This window comes from Carettochelys insculpta, chromosome 22 (genome assembly GCF_033958435.1).
Source record: "Carettochelys insculpta isolate YL-2023 chromosome 22, ASM3395843v1, whole genome shotgun sequence".
Classification (NCBI taxonomy): Eukaryota; Metazoa; Chordata; order Testudines; family Carettochelyidae; genus Carettochelys; species Carettochelys insculpta.
Window position 1 is genome coordinate 15,830,967 of NC_134158.1, and position 17,466 is coordinate 15,848,432.

Here is a 17,466-nt window from a genome sequence, read left to right on the forward strand (position 1 = left end):
TGAGCACGTTTAGTATTTGTCTTTCTCTTCTATAGAACTAGAAAAGCTGGCTGGTGGGGATGGTGAGGGGCTCCCCGTTAAGGCTGGTACAAGCCTGAGGAGGTTACATGGGGAGTTTGGGTGGGGACAGCTAATCACAAGGCTTTCCGGGGATTTGAAGTTTGTGACCTACTTCCTCACCGTCTGTCTGGAGATCGGCTCTCACGCTCGCCAGCCAGTGGGGGCAGCATTATGGACCCACCCAGCTCCTATAACACAGCGAACAATCTGAGGAGAAGTGGGTGTTTGTGGGGGGACTGTGCCTTGGGAACCCCCTGGTGAAAGGGTTTCAAATGGGGGTCACTCACCTGACCCGAGGCCTGCACATACCACAGCTGATTCCAAGGTCCTGGCAGGAAGCCTGGAGATTTCAGACCTCTGGCACCAGAAGCGTGGTCTCAGTCGCTTCCTGCGACCAGGGTCCCTTTTGGGAACCAAGGAGTTTGCAGTGGGAGCTGCCTTGTGGGGCCTCTAAAACTGGGGTTTGGGTCCCAGGTGCAGCACTTGTTTGCCAGGGGAGCAGAAAGTGGAGCTGGGGAGTTCTGTCCCCGATCATGTGCTCTGTGCTCCCCACTCCTGGGGAACCCTGGCTACCTGCTCCGGGGATCCCCACCCACGCAGCAGGAGATGGTGGTTCCAGGGATGGGGAGGGGAACACAAGAGGCGCCAGATGCAGTAAAACCCAAGTTGCTCTGCAGGTGGCCAGCTGAGATGATGGGCTGTCCTTGGAGACCCAGCACCCCTAGGGAGGGCATGAGACCCCTCCCCCCCACTGCACAGAGAGAGATGGGAGACCCAGACGCATGGACACAGACGTGAGGCTCCAGGATGCTCAGAAGCTTTATTGGCAGCAATCACTCAATGCAGACTCAGCAAAAAGCGCCACCCCCAGAAAGGAACAAGCCCAAAGCAGCCCCCCCACGATGGAGCCCTGCCCTCCAAGATCCCCACGGGCCCACCTGGGCTATGGTCCATGCCCAGGAATGCCCCCTCCGCACACACAGCTGAGCAAGGGAATCCCGCCCCCGATCCAGCCCCAGGATACAGTCACTAGGCACAATGTGCCCTGCTCATAGCTGCTGCCCCTTCCCCCCAGCCTCATGCAGGTGGGTGACGGGTTCTAGATCAGAGTTCTGCACTCGGTGGGTGGAGGTGGGTTCTAGGCTGCAGCTGGGAGACCCCCCCGCAAGGGATGGGGGTCGGAGCGTGACACAGATTGCAGGTAAGTAAAGTTCAGAACAGAGCATGGAGGTGCAGTTTGTGAGGGTGGGGAGTTAATTCTGGACTGGAACAAGCTTGGGGAGAGGGAGTGGCTTCTAGATCCCATTTTGGAGCAAAGCCATTGGGTTTCGGCAGGAGAACAACCAGAGGTGGGGGTGGGGTTTTGGATTGGAGCACCCTCAGCAATGGGCTCTAGATTGGAGATTTTAGCACTATGAGGAGTGGGGTTCTAGACTGGAACATACCCTGGACAGGGCTCTAGACAGGAGCACACCCATGGATCAGGTCCTTGATCAATGCTTGCTTGGGAAAGAGGTACTAGACTGGGGCAATCTTGTGGCTTGGAGCTCTCGGGCGGGGCATACAGAACGGGGTTCTAGACTGGAGCAATTGCGTGGCTTAGGGGCTCTGGATTGGAGCCCCCAGAATGGGGTTCTAGACTGGAGCTAGGTGCCTGGTTGGGACTTTTCTTTTCCCACCCGCGAGCTGTTAAGTGCGTGGGCAGCGAGACAGGCTGGGGGCAGAGCGAGCCCCACACACTTCCTGGCTCCTCGGCACCCTCTAGTTCTTCCCCGCCAGGCAGGGGTTGTTCCTCGGCTCCTTGGCAGCACAGTCGTGGCAGACGTTATTTTCGCAGCGCATCAGGGGCACTTCCTGCAGCATATGCCAGGCCTTCAGCAGACCCCCGCGGGTCACGTTGTTTGTCAGGTCGTAGTCAAAGATCCTCTGAAAGACAAAGGCCTTGAAGTTGTTGTTGATGGGGTGGAAGGCCGTGCGGGTCATATTCACAATGTTGTAAAGCCCCCTCTCACGCAAACACTTGGTGGAGCAGGGGGAGTTGAAGGTGAATAAGATCAAACAGCTGTTCTGGCCGAAGGTCCTGGCTGTGAGCTGGGCCACAGGACTCTGAGGGCCAGAGAGCAGACGCCACTCGCTGTGCTCGGTGAATTTCCCCCTCTGTGTGAGCACCTCCTTTGGCCGGGCAGCCACAATGTTCCATGGAGGCCTGGATGGGTTGTACAGGGCGCCAAACTGGCTAAGGACGCCTTTCATGTCTGACAGCTGCGTCCTGGGCACATACTGATCAATATTTTTAGCTGTCCCGGAGCTGCTGCAGATGTCGTGAGGCAGCGCGGTAGCAAAGGCGTATTGCCTGTCAACTCCACCATAACTGAAAGAAGGCAGGAGACAAAGCAGGAGGGGTCACCAGGCTCCTAGGATGCAGCCAGCAGATCCCCAGCAAAAGGGAGAGATGGAGGAACAGGCCCTGAAAAAACCATCCCTGTTCTAGGCTCTTTCTCCCCTCTGCCTTGTATTGTCTTACTCACTCCTCCCAGGACAAGAAGAAGGAGACACCCCATGAAATGAATAGGCAGCAGGTGTGAAACAAACCCAAGGCAGTATTTCTTCACACAACACACAGTCATCTGTGGAACTCCTTGCCAGAGGGTGTTGTGAAAACCAGGCCTTTAATTAGGTTCAAAAAAGAGCTAGATAAATTCAGGGCCAGTAGGTCCAGCGCAGGCTGTTAGCCAGGTTGGGCTGGGCTGGGCTGGTATCCCTAGCTCCAGTTTCTCACCAGCTGGGACTGGCCAACAGGGGTATAATCGTCTGTTCTGTTTGTACCCTCGGGAGCACCTGGCATTGGCCTCCACTGGAGGGCAGGGCATTGGGCTAGACCGGGGGCGGCCAGCCGGTTAAGAGACAAGGAGCCAAAACAGCAGTGGCCAGAGTAGAAAGAGCCACGTATTATATTGTGACGGGGTTCGGGGTCCCCAAGCTCTGCACCCCGTCTGCAGGCAGGAGTGACTCTCACTCAGACGGTAGAACAGGAAGTTTATTAGCCCACAGAGGCCCAGCTCAGTGCAGAGGTGTCAGTACAGCCAGCAGAGACTGTTATTCCAACCCATCCTGGGGAGAGGAGGCCAAGGGGTGCCCCTCTAGGGTGTAGCTTCCCCCTCAGCCAGGCTAGCTGCCTCCCAACTCCCTCTTCCCCCAGCTTCTAACTGCTCCTCCTATTCAAAACCAGCTCGGCTCCTCCCTGCTCTTTGTTCAAGTCAGAGGCGTTACCTGCTGGCCTAGGTTACAGCCCCAGGGGGTCATCCTTACCCCTGTGAGCTGCTCTGCCTGTCTCACCCACATCCAGCCTGAGTCTCACCCCCGACCCCGCACTCCATCACACACACACACTTACATTTATTTCGATTTGATGGGGCTGTATATAGACAACATGCAGCTCAATGCCCATGGACTCCCCCTTCCCCTGCTCTAAATGAAAGACAGCAGCTTGCTGGAGCCGCCGAGCGCTTCTCCCATGCAGTGCTGGGACGAATGCGCGGAGCGGGCAGGTGGCACTCCCAGCACGCAGCACGGAGGAGCCGCCTTTAAAGGCTCAAAGAGCCGCGTGCAGCTTGAGAGCCGCAGGTCGGCCACCGCTGTGCTAGAGGGACTTACAGTCAGATGCAGTATGGCCGTTCTTAGGTTCTGACACTCACCCCCTTCCTCCGCTGGGCTCCCTCGGCCATGGATCCCCCTGTTACCCCCAGCATCGAGATGGTGCATGACCTGACATTGGGGTCAGTGCCTCCCTGCTGGGCTAGGGGCTCTCTGCCCCTCTTTCGGTGTCACTGGGGCATAGTACCATAGTCTGGGCAGAGCCAGGCACAGTGAGGCCCCCTGACCTTGCTGGGCATCCCTCCCAGCCGATGGGAGCCAACCAGGGCTGTTCTCTGCTGCTCTTTGCAGCTGGGCGACAGGGCGGGCAGAGACAACCCCCCGGCCGGTCACTCACCGATTCACGTAACCCACAATCACTCTGAGCGTGTCGAGGTCGATGCTCCCGGTGGTCTCCGGCCCGAAGCAGAGGAGAAGGGGCAGCAGCAGGAGTCCAGCTCTTAGCTTCCATCCTGGCACCTGCACAGGACCCCACAGTGTCAGCCCCCACCCCCGAGTCCTGGTCACAAACCCAGAGCCGCCAGCCAACATCCCCTGGACACTACTGTGCTACCCACAGGCGAGGAGGAAGGGGAAACCTTTGTGCCTCCCTGGGGCAGCAGGCAGCAGGGGATGGGCAGTCATCAGCGTTTCCATGGGCGGGGAGGCAGGAACACTCCCGTGGGGCTTCGGAGGGGAAGAAAGGTGTGGGGCAGAGGTGGTAAACCTGAGGATCCGTGGGGCAAGGGTAACTGGGGGGCTGGAGCTCCCCGAGGGCTCCATGGGGCAGGGGTTGTGGGGGAGGAGGGGCTCATCTGGGGCTTCGTGGGGAGAGTCAATGTGAGGGCAGGTGGGGACTTCCTGGTGGCTGCAGGGAGAGGGATAATTGGGGAGCAGAGGGGGCTCACCTGGGGCTCCATGGTGGGCGGTGAAGGGTCCCTGTCTCCGTTGACAGATGCTCACACCCGATCCTGGTGCAATGGGCTCCCAGCGTGGCTCGGTGCAGCCCAGGACCTGGGGAGCTGGGCACAGGGAACAGGGTGGGGAGCTGAACAAGAGTTCTGTTGGAGAGGGAATTTCGGCAACATGTGCAGGCGTGCCTCAGTTTCCCTCTGGGCTTTGCGTTGGAGTATACGCAGCTCTTGGGCCAGGGGAGAGACAGGAGGTGTCAGCTCAGGCCGCTGCCTGGGGTGGAACCAAGGGTCAGGGAAGAGCTGGCTCAAACCCACCCAGATTGGTGAAGAAGCTGGAAAGACAAGGGGCTGGCAACTGACAAGCAAGAGGGAGGGGACTTCCCCCCGCCCACAGGCAAGCTGGGCAAAGACCCCAGCTCGAGAACCCAGGGACAGGTACCAACCGGCTGTGGGGGAAAACAGCTTTTGCACAGAGACAAGTCCACACACCAGGAGTTCAGAGCACAGGGACAGAGCCAGAGCCAAGGGGCTTTCAACACTGCATAACTTAAAGCAGCCTCAGCCAGGGGGACTCTCCCTTAATGCCTGCGGCTGACAGCCTGAACAATCACACGGAGCTGGCTGCGCACTGGGTCCCACCTGCCCTGGTCAGGTTCCTTTCCTAGGCAGCCACTTCCCAGCTAATGGAGAAGTGGGTGAAACATGCCCAGACGTAGTATTTAATACAGGCCATGTGCTAGGCCAGGATTGATGCCAGAATAAGCTCAGAATGTGCCGGGCTCCCTCTAATTTTTTACCATCCATGGGTAGAACAAATTTTGTTCTGTGCACTAAGGCATGTGCAGGCGTGCACCACCAAGGCTGTGCCGCTCAGCTGGGTGGGTTCTGAGTCTCTCCCAAGCACTCAGCTTACACAGAATACTGGCAAAGTGGGTTCCTGCCCGCTTCCTCCGTCCAGTCCTGCGCTACGCCTACTTACAAGTTACGGAGGCCTCTGGGGACAGAGATGGAGGGGAAGAAAGCGCTGCCAACCAGAAGGGAGTTTTGATTCTGTTCACACCGTCTCCGGAATCCGACGACCAAGGAAAGAGGAAGCAGGAATGGTGTTTTATACCCTTCCTTATGGTAATACACAGCTGCTAACCATATTTGATCTGTAACCCTGATTATAATAAGGTCATTCGCTGGCCCCATCCAATCAAGGCCTTTGGGGTGTCCAGAGCTCAGCATCAAGGATTAATATTCATGATTTGCAGCGCTTATTTCTTAATTCCTTATCTGTTCATTCCTGGGTGTCAGTGCGGTCTAACGGCTTAGCCCTTGCAAGCAACTGCATTGCTAAAGGGCCCAGCATTGCTGGCTGGCAGAACCTTGTGGTGTCCTGGACCCGTTTGTGGTTCCCTGTTTGTCTCTCAGAAGGACAGTGTAAAATATCAGACCTCGGGCAGGTGGTCTCCTTAGATCAGCAGTTAATATTGCCCAAGAACCAATGTTACACAGACTTTATTGGAAACATTAAGCAGCCGAACTCTTAAGTTTTGATAATAATGCTGCTCAAATGGTTAAAGGTGGAACTCAAAAGCATTTTAAATTAGCTGGTGCCATCGCTACTCTTAGAGGAATAGCAAGGCTGCCAAGAGAACCTCCTGCCAAACTGGCAGGCAGGATTCAAACGTACCTTTAGATAACAAAGGGGGAAATTGATACAGAAAAACAATTGATACGAAAGACATTGATACAAAAATGTATTGATAAATTTATTGAAAATTGATAGTGCCCCCGGAGCGATGGAATGAGTGAATGTGGTGGTGAGACTGAGAGTAAATCTCTGCCTTGGAAGGAATGGATTGAAAAACATGGAAATTACTTTTAAGCAACAGGAGGGACCCCCGTGCACGAGTCAAAACTCAGCTGGCCCAGTGGAGAGCAGAGAGATTCGGATACTCTCTCCCCGTGACTGCAGCCGGGGTTGGAGAGACCACGAATGGCAAGAGGCAGCGTGAGTCGAGCGAACGCGTGGGCACTGCCTGGGATTTTAAAGCAGGAGAGGACAAGAGGCTGCAGCAGCGCACCTGCAGGCTTGCACCATTAGCGGTAAATCTAAGAAGTCAGGAAAAAGCTGTAACAAAAGTTGCTCAAGTAAATACGTTAACTCGCGAGCGGAACGATCCCACTGTGCTCACGTTGCCCGGTGCGCACACCCTCCTGGAGACGTGTGCCGCTTCCGCAGGAGAAAGCTTAGCTGAAGCGGGAACTGTAAAACAATGATCAGCGATGTAGCCGAGTTAGTCTGCGTCTACGAAACCAACAGGAAGTCCTGTGGCACCTTAGAGACTGCCAGAGATTTTGGAGCATCAGCTTTTGTGGGCAAAGAACCGCTTCGACAGACGCGTGCATCTGACAAAGCGGGTCTTCGCCCACAAGAGCTGATGCTCCAAAATCTCTGTTTGTCTATATAAAATAATTGGAAATCATTTTCAATTTTCCAAATACGCGTATTAAACAAATGCTTATGGCAATGAAGGAATTTAAGATGTGACTCTGATCTCAATGGGGCTTGCGACTCAGAGTGTAAAAGCAATAAAATTGAACCTCCCACCCCCAAAGGAATGTCTGAGCTGTAAATACCCTAGAATACTGGAAAGGTGTAAACCTTCACAGCCTTGTAAGTGGATGTGCCTCCGTACATTGAGGAATACCCCGACAGCTAAAGAGTCACGGAAACAAGTCAGTTAAAAATTGAAAAAATGAAAACTAATCCACAGTGTTCAGAAAGAAGGAAGGAAAGAAGCAGAACATAGCCACCAGGCCACGCCACCTGATCTGAAGAGAGCCGGAGAGTGCACAGTTGGGAACATGAAAAATTCCTGGACAAAAACGGATAGCACAATAATCATAGAAGAACTGACTTTACTAAAAGTAAACATGTTTGTTGCTGGATGTTACATGATGTTCTTAATTGCAATTGGGGGCTGTACCTGGATGTGTAACTTGTTTATACCTCAGCAAAAAAGCAGTCAAGTTGCACTTGAAAGACTAACAAAATAAATTATTTTGTTAGTCTTTCAAGTGCTACTTGACTGCTTTTTTGTTTTGATACTATATAGACTAACACGGCTCCTTCTCTGTTATTGTTTATACCTGTGTATAAAAGCGTGTTGAACAGGGGCTGTGTTGCGTGACCTAGGGGATGACGGAGCCCCCTTGCTGACAACTGAGTTGCGTCCATTGTCACAGCATGTGCATGTACCATCGTAAACTGGTGAGTCATACTGGGGACTCACGAGGGTGTTGGAGCCCATGCGCTATCGACAATAAATCTGGTTCCCGTTCCTTCTTACCTCGCTTGATTTGTGGTTCGTGGGAGCCCTCAGCAGTCTGCGGTGTGGAATAACTGATCAGAGCCAGCATTGGCATTTGGAGAGGGCAAACACATACACATCCGGGGTATCAACATCGAATGGAGCAGGTTGGACGGCCGAGCACCACACCAGTAAAGACGTCCCAACTACAGGCCCAACAGCCTGTAAGCAGATACTTTGTTGATTGCCAAGGATGCTCCAGTGTCCCGGGTGCAACTAAGGGCTGTGAGAGCCTCCTGCAGGGCAAAGAGGCAGAAAACCGGGCAGGCTGTCTGAGCTCGCAGGGTGTTCTAGCATGGGATGTCACCAAGCCAGCGACAAATATGAACTCCTCCATCATCAATCAGGGACTCCCAGACAGTTCCCTCGGCCCCTCTCGCCTATCTCGCCTCCCAGACATTCCGAACTTTGCCGGGAAATGGTCAGGGACACCCAAGAGCACACCACTTTTTAATTCCTGGTCCCTAGAGACCAGCCTCTTCCCCCCAGATTAACTGGTGTCGTAGATCTCACACCACAGACAGCTCGAGTAGCCAGTTACGCCCACTACATATTTGAGAGTTTGTGCATGCGGCTTCCTCTCATCCTAACTTAAAGCCAGGCCAGGGTTTGGTTGTGCCAGGACAATGGGCTGTGCCTGGAACACAAATGGATGGCTGCAGTGGGGCAGCAAGCACGCGGGTCAGTCAGACCCTGAATTACCTACCTAGGGCAGTAAGTGCCCCAGCTCCCACTGAGCTGACCACCCCGGGGAAGCAGCTGCTGGCTGGGCCACATGGTCCCACCACCCCAGATCAGCCCCAGAGATGAGCCACCAGCCGCCCCCTCCTCCTGCCCTAAGTGCGCCACACGCTTCCCAATCCCCTGCCCTAACTTCTGCACTTCCACCTCCTCCCTGAACCACTCCACACCTCCCAACCCCTGCTCTGCCTCCTGCACCCCCACCCTCTGCCGAGTCCCTGCTCACCCCCCCATCCCTGCCTAGTGCACCCGCACACACACCCCCAAGCTCCCGCCCTAACTCCTGCACCCCCACTGCCTCAGCCCCCTGCCCTGATGTACCGGAGCAACACTGAGTAAATCTCCCAGTAGTACACTACTACTACTACTACTTCTTCCACTCCTACATCTTGAAGTATGGGCCACTGATGACCATTCGCCAATGTCCCCTGTCCTGGGCGATCTTTCCCAGGTCTGACCAGGTGTATGCCACCTTTTTAGTGTCTGCCTTCAGGTCTCTACGCCAGATGTTTCCTGGGTACCCTCTTTTCCTTTTTCCTTGTGGGTTCCAACTTAAGGCTTGCTTGGTGATGTTGGTGGCTGGTTTTCTGCAGGCATGTTCTATCCATCGCCACCTTCTTTTCCTGGTGTCTTCTGCAGCGGGATGTCGTGAGTGAACTGCAACAGGTCTTGTTTGTTGATGGTGTACGGCCAGTGGATTTGGAGGACTGACTGGGTCATGAAGACAACACCAGCAGAGAAAAGAAATGGGATCCAGTAGGCACGGTGGACCCAGCTGGACAACCTGGACTTTGCCAAGATCTAGCACTTCTGTCCCACAGCCACCGACAGATGCAAGAAATGACACGCCTTGCTGACATCTCAGATACAGTTGGCTTCAACATCCACAAGGACAAAACCAAGACCTTGAAAATCAACGTCAGTCGCACCGAGCTGGTCGTACGTGGTGGCAGGGCGCTGGACGAAGCTGAGTCTTTGCACGCCTGGGCAGCGTCATCGATAAAGAGGGAGGTGATGTGAGAGCGACGACTGGCAAAGCAAGAACAGCTTTTCTCCTCCTAAAAAACACCCGGAACTCTAAGCGGATCAGAACTCGGACGAAGATCAGTATCGGAGGGGGAGCCGTGTCCGTCTGGATCTGCAAAAGCAACGAGGGGTCCTGTGGCACCTTGTAGACTAACAGAAATGCACGAGCATTAGCTTTCGTGGGCAAAGACCCACTTCCAGCCCCAGCCCCAGCCCTGCCCTCGGGGTGTCGGCCCCGCCGGCCATGGGGCAGGCCCCGGAGCGCCCGCCCCACCCCGAGAGCTGGGGGCAGAGCTGGGTGCTGAGGCTGGGGGCGGACGCCCGGGGCCAGTGGGGCCTTGCCAGGAAGGTGTGGATGGGGCGCGGGGGGGGGGGAGAACTGGGACCCCCAGGGAGCGGGGGCGGGGAGGCGAGTGCCCCCTGGAGGGGGCAGAGGGAAAGTGGGTGGCCTGGGGGCAGCAGGGCACAGACCCCGCCCCATGCCTCCCTCTCCAGGAGGCGAGCCCCGCCCCCTCCCGCCATTGGAGGAGGATCCCTGGGGGGCGGGGCCAAAGTGCAACCCCGCCCCCTCGTGGCAAGTGGAGCCACGCGCTGGAGGTCCGCCTCGTGGTGCCGCTCTCTGGGAGGTCTCTCTATGGTTCGCGCCGGCTACTTACCCCGGCACTTCCGGTCTTTCTGTTTTTTTTTCTCACCACTTCCGGCAGGTGGGCATCCTCCCCGCTACGGGCCGCTCCCTCGGTGGTCCGGCTCCACCCGCTCCCCACGCCGGGAACCGGAAGTAACTGCGGGCGGAAGAGGGGCGGTTCCGGGTCACGTAGAGAAGAGGCCCGGCGGGTCCCGCAGGGGCTTCCGAGGAGGTGAGTGAGGCCCCGCCCCCGTTCACGGAGCCCCGCCCACCTTTCCTCCCCGTGGGGCCCCGCCCACCGGGCCGATAAGTCCCGCCCATAACAGGCCCCGCCCCTCACCTGAGCTACGCTCTTGGATGCCTCACCGTGGGGGGAGGGGCGGGAGCCAGGACTCCTGGGTCCCCAGCGCTGAGGGTGGGGTTGGGTGGGGGCAGCGGACAGGACTCCTGGGTCCCCAGCGCTGGGGGTGGGGTTGGGTCAGGGCGGGGGACAGGACTCCTGGGTCCCCAGCGCTGAGGGTGGGGTTTGGTGGGGGCAGGGGACAGGACTCCTGGGTCCCCAGCGCTGGGGACGGGGTTGGGTGGGGGCAGGGGACAGGACTCCTGGGTCCCCAGCGCTGGGGGCGGGGTTGGGTCAGGGCAGGGGACAGGACTCCTGGGTTCCAGGCTGTGGGAGGTGAGTCCGTGCTGTTGACCTCGAACATTCAGACCCCCCCAGTCCTGCCCTGCATAGTCTGGGTTTGGCCTAACCGCCACGAGATTTAAGGACCCTAGCAATGAACATTGGGTGCGTTTCTTTGCTGCCCGCTTTTGGGGAGTGTTCGCTGCCCAGGTTTACACGGCCGCTGTTGGGACTCGCCCCTCCCCTTTGCCTGTCAGATGGGGAAGATGGGGAGATTCTCACTGTAGGAGGCTTAAGAAACCCCACAACTACCCCCGAACTGCGGGCGATGTCGCTCTGGCCTCGTACAGTGCTTGGGGCAGGGAGGCCTTGTGGCCTAGTAAGTGGAACCTTGAACATGGATTAAACAGACCTGGCTTCTGTTCCCGGCTCTGCCACTCATCTGTGCAAACCTGAGCAAGTCACTTAGCCCTGAATGCATGAAAGGATCAGTCTCTATGATGCCTGATAGAATCACTGCAAGGCACTTAGTCGGGGTCAGGAGACTAGGCTGGCTAAACAATGAATGGGCAAAAAATGGTGCCTTAGACAGCAATGCACAAAAGCAAGCATGCTGGCTGGGAAGCCACTGAAACTACCCAAATGCCAGTGGGGTGTGCGTGCGCTAAGGCTCGTCCCTCCTTCTGTCTAGTGCTTTTAAACCCCTTTGAAAACACTTTATAGAGGAAGTTGTATCATAACCCGCATCTGTGGCACAAGGATGGGGGTGGAGCGTCTCCCTGCAGAGCCGGGAGTAGAAACCAAATGTCCTGAGTTCAGTGTTTGTCCAGCAGAGCGCTCCTAGCATAGGTGCAGCTTACACCAGCCAAACTCCGCTGGTCTTAGAAGACCATCTACACGAGGAACTGGCCCAGTAAACCTCTAGCCCCTTAAACCCCCACCTGAGCCTGTAGCAGTGTCACTAAGCCAAGGATACTAACCACCTCCTGCCCGGTGTTCCCTTTCCAATCCCTCACCTCTTCACACCTCACTTTCCCCTTTCCACAAACACCTGTACTCTTCAAAGGCTGCAGGCACACCCCTTTCCTTGCTCCATGTCCCCTGTGCGCAGGGATGGCCCCCAAAAGGGGAGAGGTGCGTAGGGTAGTAGGCAGAGGAAGGGAGTAGCTGGGCTCGGGGCAGATATGCTAGTTAGATTCATGGAGTTTAAGGCCAGAAGTGACACCAGCTTGAGTCTGGTGTAACAGGCCACTGACAACCACCCCGCAGCTGCTGTCCCTTGTCTCTCTCTCTTTTCAGGTTTTGCATGAAGCACTTCCCTGCAGTCCTGCTCAAAGCAGCAGCTTATGATATCCCCACCCCGCCCAAGGTCCTCCACATGCCATTGATGTGTGCCTAGACCTTTGGTGAGCCGTAAGCACTCCCTGGTCTTTGGCAGGGAGACACGTCCCCTCTCCTTGTCCGCTCGGCCCCGAAGGAAGCAGCCATGGCTGAGGCAGTCCATTACATCCACCTGCAGAACTTCAGCAAGTCCCTGCTGGAGACGCTGAATGGGCAGCGCCTGGGCGGGCACTTCTGCGATGTGACGGTGCACATCCACGAGGCCACGCTGCGAGCCCACCGCTGCGTGCTGGCCGCAGGCAGCCCCTTCTTCCACGACAAGCTGCTGCTGGGCTACTCGGAGATCGAGGTGCCCGCCGTGGTGCCCAGCCAGGTGGTGCAGCAGTTGGTGGAGTTCATGTACAGCGGCTCGCTGGTGGTGGCCCAGTCTGAGGCCTTGCAGATCCTAACAGCTGCGTCCATTCTCCAGATCAAGACCGTCATCGACGAGTGCACCCAGATCATTTCCCAGAGCCACAGCCCCAAGCCGCCCGCTGCTTCCCCTGCTGGACACCATGCAGTCCCCAGGCCGCTGGCTGACAAGCCCCAGGAGCCAACCAAGGAGAGCCCAGGTGTGGTCAGTCTCCCACCCCCGCGGCCTGGCGAGATGGAGACCCCCGGCCCTGTCCAGATGGAGACCCCCAAGCTGCTGGGTGCCTTGGAGGTGCGCTACAAGCTCCGCGACCTGCTGTCCCAGCAGAGGCCGCTGGGGGAGCCCAGGGAGAGGGCGGCCTCTGAGGGGGAGCTGGCAGTGGTCAGCAGCGACGGCGAGGGGCCTTACAGTGGGCTGCATCCGGCTGAGACTCAGCCCAGCTGCCACAGCCGCAAACAGCGCCAGCCGGTGCGGCTCCAGCTGGCTGACGCCTTGCCCGTCATCATCAAGGATGAAGAGGAGGAGGAGGAAGAGGAGGTGCGTGGGGGGAAGCTGAGCTGCTTCGGGGAATGTGGCGGGGGAGCCTTCCCCAGCTGCAGCGAGGCTAAGGAGGGTGGGAGTGGTGGGGCAGGCCGGAAGGATGGGGCACAGCTGGAGTACCCCACCGTGGAGGGGCAGGATTTCTTCAGCGGGCAGGACGTCTTCTCCGAGTCCTTCATCCCGGCCTGGCAGAGCGACGAGGGCGGCCAGGCTGTGGCCCGGGAGGGCGAGAAGTTCCACTCTGATTGCAGCCTGGAGGCTTCCAACATGCGGAATCTGGCTGGGGACTTCAAGCCAGCCCCTGGTGGCTTCCCAGCACCCGAGCCCCGCGGGCTGGCGTTCGTGTCCTCCCTGGGCATCCAGCAAGACCTGAAGGCTGAGGGAAGCGCCACCGGCCCCGCCGCCCCCACCCCCAGCAGCAACTTCCAGTTCCACCTGCCGCAGCCCCAGAGCTTCTATGGGGTCCAGCAGGAAGCCGGAGCCGCCAACCTGGTACAGCTCAGCCCCAGTGCCATGGTGACGGGCTCGCTGCACGGCGAGCAGGCCCAGCAGCGCCCGGGGCCTTCCCGCTGCGCCGATCCCGCCTACCAGTGCAGCCACTGCCAGAAGACCTTCAGCTCCCGCAAGAACTACACCAAGCACATGTTCATCCACTCAGGTGAGAGGCTGGCGGGTTGTGGGGGCACACGCCCTTGGCTCCTTCCCCAGCCAATGAGAGCTGCGGAGTGAATTCTCTCCCTCTGATTGGCTGGAAGAGCCTCAGCAGGGGTGGGATTGGTGGCCGAGCCAATAAATATTCCTGGGATCGTGCTGCTGAACAGTCAGGGCTGCTGTACTGGATGGTGTAGCAGCTGGAGGATCGGGGTGGGGGACCCATGAGACCTGTGACACACACACCGGTGTGCAGGAACCATCCCGGATGGGACTGGGGTCCCGGACCCCTGGGATGTCATGTCTCCAGTCCAAAAGCAGGGACAGCAGGCCCAAGCGAGGGAAGTGCTGTCATGGGAGCCCTTGCCCAGGAGCACCTCTCACTGATGCGGTGCAGCAGCACCGTTACGTTTCTGCCTCAGTTTCCCTAGTGGGCCTTCTGTGAATCCAATGAGAATTCTGGGTGTTGAACGGGGCCCTTTAGCGTTAAGTTTATTTAGCCCAAAGGCAGAACATGGCACAAACAAGGCTGCACCTCAGTGCTTTAGCCGGAGAGGGAAATGGCTGGGCTAAGTGTATTTGGCAGGCTGGACCCCTCTTGCCCACCTCAGCTGGGGTCACACACAGAAAGGGGCTCTGCCCTCCTTTCTCCAGGACAGCAGGCGTCTGGGATGGGGGAGTCCAGCCTGAGCACGGGTTCTCCCCAGAGCTGCAGAGGGTGGAACTCCCTGCCTTGTTCCAAGGAGAAAATGCACCTATATACAGAGGCTCGTTCCCAGTGGATGGCCCATTCCTTCCCCAGGAGCTGTCAGGAAGCTGGGTTTTGAGTGGTGGAGGGCAGTGAGCCCCAGGATGCTGGAACCAACAGTGGGGAGGCAAGGCCAGGCCAGGACATGAAGGTGGGTCAGGGCTGGGGTTGCCTCTCAGCAGAAAGCAACCAAACTGGTTAGGTGGCTGGAGCACATGACCTCCGAGGAGAAGCTGAGGGTTTGGGCTTGTTTAGTTTGCAGAAGAGCAGAGTGAGGGGCAATTTGATAGCAGCCTTCAACTTCCTGAAGGGGAGCTCTAAAGAGAATGGAGGGAAGCTGTTCTCGGCAGCGATGGATGGCAGAATAAGGAGCAATGGTCTCAAGTTGCAGTGGGAGAGGTCTAGGTTGCATATTAGGAAAACTACTTCTCCGGGAGGGAGGTGAAGCACTGGAACGCGTTGCCAGGAGAGGTGGTGGATTCTCCATCCCTAGAGGTTTTTAAGTCCTGGCTTGCCAAAGCCCCGGCTGGGATGACTTAGTTGGGGTTGGTTCTGCTTTAGGCGGGGACTGGACGTGATGACGTCCTGAGGTCCCTTCCAGCCCTAGGATTCTATGATGGGACCAAGGGAAGTCTGGTCTTGTGCTGAGCACGAGAAAGCTGGGTCCTCGGGGGATCTGGAGAGACAATCCACTGCAGACGACGAGCTCTCGACCGACTGCCCCCGCAGCTCCCTCCCAGTCCTGTGCCCTCCTGTGTTGCTGTCTTGCAGGCGAGAAGCCCCACCAGTGCAGCATCTGCTGGCGCTCCTTCTCGCTGCGGGACTACCTGCTCAAGCACATGGTGACGCACACGGGCGTGCGGGCCTTCCAGTGCTCCATCTGCTGCAAGCGCTTCACCCAGAAGAGCTCCCTCAACGTGCACATGCGCACGCACCGCCCCGAGCGCTTCCAGTGCTGCATCTGCAACAAGTTCTTCTCCCACCGCACCCTGCTGGAGCGCCACGTGGCCACCCACACCGCCTGGAAAGCCGGCGAGCCTGACGCAGCCGCGGGCCCCTGGAAGGAGAAGCCCGACCAGGGAGAGGGCGCTAGTGTGGCTGCCTGGAAGGGGAACCCAGGTGCGGAAGGCCCGATTGCGGCCTGGAAGGGGGACTCCGTTGCAGAGGGGGCTCTCCCCACCCAGCCCACGTGGAAAGGGGACCCTGCAGGAGAGGGCGCCATGTCCACCCACACGGCCTAAGAGGGGGCCCGGCTGGGGTGGGCACAGGGAAAAATGGGACCAAAGTGGACCCAGCCAGCCTGGAAAGGAGCCCACCGCCTCCCACCTGCCACGGAAAGAGAAGCCCTGGAGTAACCCTGACGTTCCTGATGTCCCCCACCCTAGCTGGTATGACGTGCACTCTGGGGAAAGACCTGCCTGATCTCTAAGGTGAGTTCTCTTCTGTGGGCTTTACTCCCTTCTGAGCCTCCCGCCTTCGGGGAGCCATCCCTTCAGACCGTCTCTGAGCTCTGTGCCACCATGGGTAGAAACCAAGAGAAACCCTAGCCGTGACCACAGATCTACCCGGCTCCCTGGGGGAGGCCCGGTAAAGAAGTGCGTGGCCTTGGAGCCCCAGAACCTCATTCCTTTTTGAGCAGTTCTTCATCAGTCTTCAGCAGTGCAGAGGTGAATCAGTTCTCACAACTCCCTGGCTACAGAATCCCTTGCTGGCCCTCCATGGACTCCTGCAGACTCACCCTCATCGCTGCAAAGAGGAACTTCCCAATGCTTACCTGAGTCTGCGGATAGCCTGAAACTGGCCCCAGGAGAGGCACAAGCTACCCCTCTGGTTATCAACCCTGAAACCTAACAATGGCGGTTTGAATGTTGGCCTCACTAACGGCTGCTCTGCCTGGAGGTCTGAGTAGCAATGTCCTGTTTGTCCCACAGTGCCAGACAATTCCCCACTTCTCAGATCTTTCCACTCGCTCCCCGGTGACGTGTAGGAAAGGTCAGCACCATCTGTCTGAAGAGCAACGGTGCACAGAACATTTAAGGGCAGAATCAGTTGTGTTCCATATACAGGTTGAACCTCTCTAATCCGGCATCCCTGTGACCTGACTGGTGTCAGGTGAGGGAATTTGCCGAACCACAAGAGGTCAATATTGTCTAGCGTATTACCGACACTTCCTCTGCTTACTGGGCTCTTGGAAAACATCTGGGGTAAATCAGAGCTAAATAACAGCACACAACACTGAGAGCCAGGACTGGTGGCTGGAAACAAACTTAATGGGCCCATGGGAAACTTGGCCATAGCCATGATAAGTGGTCATGCGGCTAACTAAACTCACGCCGGATTATGGAGGTTGCTGGATGAGAGTTCCAGATTAGAGAGGTTCAACCTGTAAAATAAATAATGCTGATAAAGCACTGCTTGCGCGATGACAGGGTTGCTGGCAGCTGGTAAATCCCTCCTTTTGTCTAAAATACATCACATGGGAGAACAATTCCATTGGAGAGCAAAAGTGGGTGCAACTTTTTAACCAAACTTTTTTCAATGTAAAATGCAGGTTTTGGCAACTCCAAAAAATTTCACAAATTTGTGTTGGTTTTGCCAAATTGTTTTGAGGAAAATGGATTTTTTTATCTTAAGAAATCAAAATGTCTCATTCTCACTTTTTGGGGGGGAACATCACTTTGGTTTATCAGTTTGAAATTGCCTTGCGTTTTGATTTTAAGAATAAAAAAATTTTAAAATGCTTAACACAAATCATATCTCTTTTTGGTTCAAAATGACTTGTTGCAAAAAT

At 56.8% G+C, this 17,466-nt stretch overlaps 2 protein-coding genes across 4 annotated transcripts; one reads left to right on the top strand and one right to left on the bottom strand.

The window, feature by feature from the left end:
* Positions 1-977: 977 nt before the first annotated feature.
* LOC142025235 (uncharacterized) lies at positions 978-10,503 on the bottom strand. 3 transcript variants are annotated; one of them, XM_075017855.1, is made up of 6 exons: positions 10,393-10,503; positions 9,183-9,848; positions 7,949-8,131; positions 4,602-4,715; positions 4,052-4,173; positions 978-2,431 (listed from the first exon to the last, which is right to left on the bottom strand). In XM_075017855.1, exons 4-6 carry the CDS (start codon positions 4,611-4,613, stop codon positions 1,822-1,824), a joined length of 744 nt encoding a protein of 247 aa, XP_074873956.1. In that variant the 5' UTR covers positions 4,614-4,715; positions 7,949-8,131; positions 9,183-9,848; positions 10,393-10,503; the 3' UTR covers positions 978-1,821. The 3 variants fall into 3 exon arrangements, with proteins under 3 accessions (XP_074873956.1, XP_074873955.1, XP_074873957.1); XM_075017854.1 differs by having other exon boundaries at positions 9,032-9,848; XM_075017856.1 differs by lacking the exons at positions 7,949-8,131; positions 9,183-9,848; positions 10,393-10,503 and adding an exon at positions 5,587-5,673.
* ZBTB45 (zinc finger and BTB domain containing 45) lies at positions 10,460-17,426 on the top strand. The gene is made up of 3 exons (XM_075017790.1): positions 10,460-10,593; positions 12,283-13,934; positions 15,447-17,426. The coding sequence occupies exons 2-3, from the start codon at positions 12,470-12,472 to the stop codon at positions 15,914-15,916; spliced, it is 1,935 nt and encodes a 644-aa protein (XP_074873891.1). The 5' UTR covers positions 10,460-10,593; positions 12,283-12,469; the 3' UTR covers positions 15,917-17,426.
* Positions 17,427-17,466: the final 40 nt, after the last annotated feature.